General features: G+C 35.6%; 1 protein-coding gene across 1 annotated transcript; it reads right to left on the reverse strand.

Moving 5' to 3' along the window:
* Positions 1 to 1063: 1063 nt before the first annotated feature.
* On the reverse strand, positions 1064 to 3910 carry LOC125254184 (arginine-glutamic acid dipeptide repeats protein-like). The gene is made up of 3 exons (XM_048168656.1): positions 3670 to 3910; positions 3400 to 3580; positions 1064 to 3300 (listed from the first exon to the last, which is right to left on the reverse strand). The coding sequence occupies exons 1-3, from the start codon at positions 3689 to 3691 to the stop codon at positions 3267 to 3269; spliced, it is 237 nt and encodes a 78-aa protein (XP_048024613.1). The 5' UTR covers positions 3692 to 3910; the 3' UTR covers positions 1064 to 3266.
* Between the last annotated feature and the right edge of the window lie 5132 nt (positions 3911 to 9042).

Consider the following 9042-nt stretch of genomic DNA (forward strand, 5'->3'; position numbering starts at 1 on the left):
ATATGCAGTACATATTTCATTTTTATTCAAATATTTTTAATATATTCATTCAAATATTATCCCATATTCATTCATGTATTCCTTACACATGGCATTTTTAATGCCATAATGTAATACATTTTATATATATATTTAATGAAATAGGAACTGTTTATATATTCTAACATGCATAATATATTCATAAATGTAATATGTTTTATACATAAATACATAATTATAAATATTATAATTATTACTGTGTATATTCTTATTTTTTCCCTTAAATATAATGCATGTTTTTCTATATATTCTTGTTTAAATTCTTAAATTTAAACTGGTCTGTTAAATTTAAAATGAATACTTCTAATACATCTGCCTGTATTCTAGAAAGACTGCGTAAGGGAACATAACCAAACATTATAATAATAAAAAAGTTATTTAGATATTTAATGTCCTCAGTTTATGAAAAATGCAAGCAAGAGTGACCATCTAAATAACCCTATAATTGTATTAGATTACAGCTGAGATAAAAATCCACATATGCACTCAACCCTAACTTTACTTACGATAACATCTTGACATCTTTACATCTTGTGAAATCAGCACCCGGAAAGTGTATACATTTTTTTTTGTACCTGCATGTGCAAAATGAGAATTTCTTTGGTTTAGTGAAAATTAATTTAAGCTGTTTATAGACTGAGAGAAAAAAAGAGACAAGAATGACCACACAGAGTAATGTTCTGATTTTGTTTTAGTTTGTATTGTAAATATTCAATTGTTGTTAGTGCTTGGTGACTGAATAGGCAGAATTCTTGTGGATTAGAAACCTTTTTTGGTCTGCCATTTATTGTTACTTGGGGACCCATTCTCAGAATTCACTTTATGGGCTCATTTCCCAGAATGATTGTGCTTGTAAAATGATGATGAAACAGTATTACTTTAGAACTGCTTGCATTGATATGGTCGACCCAACACGCTTACTATGAGACTACATTTTTATGGTCACTTGTATAAATCAATCAGCCCCATTTTTAATAGTTCGGAATGAACTTGGAAAAGAGAAAACAAACACTTTAACCCAGAATTTTTGTCAGCATGAACATTTACTTTTGCCATGTCATAACAAAAGGTGATATTGACTAGAAATCAAGTTTCCATGTGGTGTAACTTAGTTTTATTTTAATTCCACAAATTTGTCAAAAAAATTACAAAATACTCAAATGGGGAGAACACAGGACTCACAATCTGCCTTAATTATCTCTACTTTTTGTTTACACTGTGTCATCCCATTGCGACTACTAATATATACAATAAGCTTCAAGATACCAGTATATATAAATCTTAGCAGTCAGAATGTACATTCTGCTATTGCCGCTTTGAAACAAGAAGCTAAACCATTGACAACACTCAACATCAAAGGTTTAAGACACAAAAGAGGGACAAAAGGAGAAAATGCTTAAAACAAAAGTAAAATGCTGTATACATCTGAGACAGAATAAAAGATACATGACAGTCCAATTACAGAAAGTGTTCAGCTTTGGGCATATACTGCTAAAAACTGGCTTCTATGCATACTCTTCAAAGGATGCACGATGGCTTTTTTAAAAACAAAAGGGGAGAGAATTAAAAACAGTACTCTGAGCTTTTACTGTACTTTGAACTTTTAGCTCAAAAAAGGCCCATACACAATCTCACCAGAGGTAAAAATGAATTTTTAGCATTTGTCATTTCAAATATTGAACATTAATTCTGATGGATCTGGGAAAAACAAACAAACAAAACGAACAAAAATACTGCATGTAACAGTCAATGATTGCTATCAAACAGCCTCAACATGATGGAGAGCAAATAAAGAGGCATCATGCATCATAGGTAATGCAGTGTCAGGAATGCAGAGAGAAGCTCAAGCACAGTCATCATCTTCCACTACTGTGAACTCATGCACACACAGGTACACAATCCAAGCTCGACGTCATCTCTGCCACCATCTTCCCCCTGGCTTCACAGTGAGAATGGTTTTATGAATCTGTACAGTAGGTCGGGATACTGACTGTGCGAGGAGCTCGTAAGAGGACTTCAGGAGACAAACCGGGAGGGGGGGGGGCATTGCTATCTTTCCCAGCACCCTTTGACAATATGTAAATCTAAAAGTAAAAAAATGTGCATCAAGATGTCATATTGTTACTTTAAAAAAACGTTTCGCAATCTCTAAGCACTGAGGAACTAGCTGAGATATGAACCCAGTTGCAAAACTGAACGCCGTTCAACTTTGGTACACACAAAACAGAGCGAACGGCTTTCAAAATGCACTCGCTCACACTTAAGAAGCCATAGGAAAGCCAATTACAGTTTAAAAAGAAAAACTGAGGTTAATCAGTGCAATATTCTTCTTTCCAAATGGGCTACTTGCCCCAATACTCACGAGGCATCGCACCTCCTCCTTCAAGTGTTTTGAGTTTGAGTTCAGCAATGAAATTAAAAATATGGTCATGATGTCATGAGTGTTTGTCATTGACTGTCGATATATGAAACAAATCAAACAAACAAACAAAAATAAAAAAGCGTCATCTGAGCTTTGACCTCTAGAGGCGTTTGGATTAAAATCCGGTACCATTCTACCCAGCAAACCCCGTTTACATCTGACATGGTTACCTGCTCTGACCGTGCCATCTCCTTCCCCTCTGAAACAAGGGATGACACTTCAGAAAATTATTATATCGGAGGTCTAACGTTTCTGTTAGGAATCCACACCTAATAATAATTATTATGATAATAGCAATAATTATATATGTATATATATATATATATATTTATATACTATTTACAGACTCAAAAAATGCCATGCTGCAGCTTTTCTTAACATTATGAAAACCTCCTACAATGTATTAAAATAAACATTGAATTTAAGATAGCACTTTTCAGATATAATGGCCCGACTGGTCTGTTCCTCTGTTTTCCCCCCAATTAGCACAGTGACAAAGTATCTGGTTTTCTAGCACCTACAAAAGACGTCAGGGAAGCTTCTCAGAGTATGTTCATGCAGGAAAGTCACAATCAGTCTTGAGGACGCTGTCACTACTTGAACGATATATAACCCCCCGAAAAAGTCAATGTCTTAAAAAAAAGTCCGGAATAGTGAAGAAAGCTGACAACAGAAAGAAGTTTCCTCAGACGATCCTCGTCACTTCGCCGAACTGAGAACGTTCCTAGAACACGCGAGTTCCCATGCGTGACTGTTCTGCTGTGACCTCCTGTGTCCTGCTGATCCTCTGGGAGCCCTCGGCTGATCACAGCTGTTTGTCGCTTTCCTTCTTCAACCGGCTGAAATATAGTGAGAAGAGACACGTATGGCATTATCACGGATGTTTGAAGCACAGATGCACTTTTCTAGAAAAATACTTTCTAGTTTGGGGGACTGACCTGTAATAGTCCTCCTGTCCTGGCAGTGGGCCTCCGTGCATGTGGTGATGACTGTGTAACCACTGCTGCTCCATGGCCAATCTCTGTAGCTCTGCAGACTGTGCATGCATGGCCTGCAGCTGGTGTGCCGCTGACATTGGTGGTGGTAGCCCACCTGGGAGATCTCTGGGATATGGAGCGCCTAGGGATTATACAGCAAGATTCATTAGGTAATGCTTGGACAAAGAGCTGGAAAGATTGAGATGCTGCTTGTGTGTGTGTGTGTCTTACCGAACATAGGGTGCCGGAGCATCTCGTGTTCATGCGGGGGCTGTCCGAGCAGGGGGTTGGGGATGGCTCCAGGTGGGTAGGGGAACCGGGCGAGGTGTGGTCCGCCGGCCAGTGGGTCTACGAGCGGATGTGCCCCAGAACCTGGGGGACACACAAGACATTCACCACCACCTTCTCCGTGTCAGCAGCTTTTTGTAATGGTACATAGTCAATATAATACAGAAACACACATACTTCCTACTGACATGAAATTAACATCATGCATAAATGACAAGCATAAAATAATAATATTTAATAGCAGGGATGCATGATATGTTACATTTATTTGCACATGCTAATTTACTAATTCTTATATTTAGATCTACCGCTTAAAACTCGCAATTCTGACTTTATTGTATTGTATTGTATTGTATTTATTATTTATAAAGCACATTTCAATACAACCAGAGTTGTCCAAAGTGCTGTACATAGAAATTGGAAAAAATACAAAGCACAGCTAATATAAAACATACAAAGCATAACACACATACACACCTATGTCAATATAAAACATACAAAGCATAACACACATCTCACAATTGACTTAACAACACAATTCTGACTTTATATCTCACAATTCTGACTTTATATCACCCAATTCTGACTTTATATCACACAATTCTGACTTTATATCTCACAATTCTGACTTTAAAACCCGCAATTCTGACTTTATATCACCCAATTCTGACTTTATAACACAATTCTGACTTTATATCACACAATTCTGACTTTAAAACTCGCAATTCTGACTTTATAACTCGCAATTCTGACTTTATAACTCACAATTCTGACTTTATAACACAATTCTGACTTTGAAACTCGCAATTCTGACTTTAAAACTCGCAATTCTGACTTTATAACACAATTCTGACTTTATATCTCACAATTCTGACTTTATATCTCACAATTCTGACTTTATATCACCCAATTCTGACTTTATATCTCACAATTCTGACTTTAAAACCCGCAATTCTGACTTTATATCACAATTCTGACTTTATATCACACAATTCTGACTTTAAAACTCGCAATTCTGACTTTATATCCCACAATTCTGACTTTATATCTCGCAATTCTGACTTTGTGGTCAGTTTCTCTCCCTCCAAATGTTACAGTGCCAAACATTTGCCATAAACTTGACTAATGTCTCTCAGAAGCACTATTTGTACTTATAAACAAACCTAAAAACACATGGGGAGTCAAAAACAAAACTGTTATGAGTGTAAAGTGCGCATTGGACTATGAAAAGCTGAAAGGGTAAAAAAAAAAACTACATTGTTTAACAAATACACACGCGATTCGTGATTTTTGGCAATGCCTGAGGCTGAGACTAAGGTTATGAGGTCTTTTTAGGTTTAGCTTCAGTAATACTGAGAGATTTACTTCATAAACAATGACACACCACAGATGTAACGTAAACTTATTGAAGTGTATTCCAATATTTCATCAAACAATAGGCATTCACAGATGTCTGAACTGAGCCTCGAATAATCTGAATCATACTGATAAAACACAATCAGGTGTCAACTCAACACAGATTTAACCTACTTCTTTGCTTCAGACAACTGATCAATACGTTTGATTGAAATGTTGCATCCAGGTGTCCGCTGACCTTGCGGCATGTGTCTGACAGGGGCTGTCAAAGCGTTGAGAGAGTCATATGGCACAACACTCAGTGCTGTGATAGTGACCAGCTCTGTACACACTTTCTTAGTGTTTTCTCTACGCAGTCTGTTCTTGTCTTTCATTAAAACTTCCCTCTCCCTTTCCAGGCCCCAAGGCCAAGCAGAACTCGGTCTCTGGGGAGAGACGAGGTTCAGGGCATCAAAACAAGCCTTTGAAGTCGAGCGATTAAGAGGGGGGAGACCTGTTGGAATGGGCCAAAAGGGCTTAAAGGTGTGGGGGAGTCAGGTTCTCCAATTAGGCACAAAAAAGGTTAACATGAGTCATGAACCTCTGTTTTCACTCAGAAAGGGTTACGCAAACAGCATGCAGACAGGATAGATGATCTGATCATGTCAGTAAAGAGTTAATGATTGATGACACTCACTCAAGATCAAATTGACTTAGATTAAAAATAACCATAAGAGAATTGATGCACTGTTACAAATTGAGCTATACTACTCATTTCCAGCATCAATTGTAATAAAATTAATATCATGGCTGGAATTCCGGATTTAGGCTCCTTTTAAGCCAGACATACAGGAATTTTTAAACAATAGTTGGGTTAAATAAAACTGCACAGCACATTGGGCAAACATTTAACCCAACCACTGGGTTTGTCCATTTTCAACCCAACTTGGGTTGTTTTTAACCCAGCATTTTTAAGAGTATATGCAATAAAAATCCATCATAAAAAATAAAAAATAAAAAACTGTTGTGCAATTCCATACAATTACAGCCAAACATATTTTTTGATGTTTATTGTCCAGCTACAGAGAAGGATTTTGGGCCTTCTCCTTTTTATGAAATCTGTGAATGAGAAATCAGGCAGAGAAACCAAGCAATTAACAATCTTGATCCTCGTAACTGGACATGTAATTGCCTTTTAGTACATTTTTAAGTAAATCTGGTTTCAATACAAGTCTTTATGGAATAATGTAACTATACTGGGGGGAAAATTACAAACCCGAAAAATGTTTTACCAAAAACAACAAAATTGTAAATGGTTGTAAAATTGTAAATAATGTTGCATTATATGTAATTTTACTGTAAAATAATGTGAAATTTGAGATTTGGAAGTGCCATATAATTTACACCGACATTAAAGGAACATTCCCAGAAATGTATGCAAGACACTTCACATATGATTATATTTTACTTAAATAAGTTTGGTTTCTTCGTATTTTTTATTATCTGTAATGTACACCAGGATGTTAAAGGGATAGTTCACCCCAAAATGAAAATTTTCTGTTAATTTACCCACCCTCAGGCCATCTAAGATGAGACTTTTTTCTTCAGTAGAACAGTAAAGAAGATTTTTTACTGAAACCGTTTTATGCGACATAAAGCTTGTCGTGAAAGCACGCAGGACCGCCAAGGCTGTGGATTGGAGGTAAAAATGTTGTAAATAATGTTCAGTTTCTTCCATAGACCGAACGTTTTGCTTCTTTAGACCTCAATGTAATGTCAGGAGCCATGGATATTCATTTTGTTTTGTCTGCATGTGTTTTTTTGAATCTCAAAGTGACAGCACCCATTAACTTCCATTATATGAATCACCGAGGACCAAGGTTTCACCTAAAAATCTTCTTTACTGTTCTACTGAAGAAAAAAAAAAAAAAGTCACCTACATCTTGGATGACCTGAGGGTGAGTAAATTAACAGCAAATTACTGAACTATAAGTGTGCTCTTAAATTCAGTGTGTTTCCTGAGTATTGGATTTTAACATTGCTTATTTTTCAAACAACGTTACTCTTGTCAATCTCCATAGTGGCCACTTTACAGTGGAAGCCAAAATTACTTTCACTGCCGCATGAGCTAATATAAGTGAGCTGGATTTACTAAAGCTGGACGGTCTTGGACGGTCCTTGGCCAATGAAAGCTGCTATGGAGTCTAAACCTTCTGCCATCAGTTTGAAGGTTACGTGAGACTAGTCAACAACACAGGATAACCAAGAAACAATCCAATTTCAATTACTTATTGATTACCTATTTCCCTCCTAGGACTTTTTTCCCAGTGTTAGCACGCTGGGTTTTTCTCCTAGGGGTTTTTTTCCACCCCTGGGAGTCAGCCGACATTGGCTTAATGTAGCACCATCTTGTATATGTTACATATTACCACGCTTGCTTGTACAGCTTATTTTGTAACCACTTCTCTTTTTTCTGTGCTTCTAATATGTAAAGCTGCTTTGAAACAATTACCAATTGTAAAAAGTGCTATATAAATAAATTTGACTTGACTTGACTTGACCTATGACCTTTTATCATCAAATAAGCTCCTGCCTCATATGAACATCTTCAATCATTCAATCCTGAACTACTGCCTGTTCAAATATTTTAATCACTGTCCACCACATTTATTCAGCTCTGCGTCAGACAAGCTTCTTAAGAATGTGCATACATCTGTTGTCAATTTCAGGTCCTCGTTAAAAGATGTGACAAACATTATAGTGAATGTTGCGTTTACTGTACCTTTATTCCACCTTGTTTCCCCTTACGGAACAAAAATATATGGAAATATACTGCAAAATATAATGCGATATATTACATAATACATTTCCATTTATGGGAAACTAGTGCTTATATTTTTCAATGCATTGACCATGTATGGCTATATATTGATACATATAAAATATGTATAAATAAAGACAAAAATAGCATTACATTCATCAAGTTTTATCCTTTATTGTACATATATTGCACATATATGTTCCCATATAAATGTGAATGTATTGTACACACATTCATGGAATGAGTAACAATCAGTGGTTACAACAGACTTCTAGTTCCCAGCATGCTTTGCTTCTGACTGTTAAAGGAAAGTAAATGTTAAAATTAAGTGCTATTTCATGTGTTTTGCTCAATATTGATATAGGGGGAGATCTAGGTGTTTCAAGTTGTATTATTTTGGAATTTAAAAGGTTTTCTGGTATGTGTGAGTTTTTGGGGTTACCATTGTGCTGAAAAGTAGAGCCTGTGATTAGGTTGATGATTGGCTGAACAACATTAAGACTTATAATAACTTTATTTAAAAAAAACAGCGGCTGTGCACGCTATAGCACAGTGATAGTCTCTTTGGTAGAAACTTTAGTACGTGCTTTTGTTAACTAATTTGAAAATATGAAACATTTAAAATGTAAATTATTATAAAATATAAGAAATGTGTTACATAATATATTTTAACATATATGTGTTTATACTGCATGAGTAAATATATCTGCAATATATTATGCATGCAGTACCATATCTGATCACATATAAATCTATATATTATGAAGTATATTACTGAATATAAAATTACATACATTATGATATATTAGTCAATATATTATCACATATTTTTCATTATATGAAAAGCAGCAATTCCTTATGTATTATTCAGTATATTGTAATATATTCACGCAATATATTGTTTTCTGTATATTTTCAAATATACTTAAAATCATGTAATATATTGATCATTCATATATAGGGAAATATATCTTTTTTCCATAAGGGTCATTATAAGTTACATGTTCATAGTCAAAAGCAGCAGTATGTGACTTTGGTGAGAAGATGTTTCTTTCTGCTGACAAAACCTGTCGTAAAAATTCAAAGCACAATCTGTCGGACAGGAAGCACTTGGTTCCCTGAGTCTTTCTTAATTAAAACCAGAGGAAGAACTATTAGCT

The sequence above is a fragment of the Megalobrama amblycephala genome, linkage group LG19 (genome assembly GCF_018812025.1).
Source record: "Megalobrama amblycephala isolate DHTTF-2021 linkage group LG19, ASM1881202v1, whole genome shotgun sequence".
NCBI lineage: Eukaryota > Metazoa > Chordata > Actinopteri > Cypriniformes > Xenocyprididae > Megalobrama > Megalobrama amblycephala.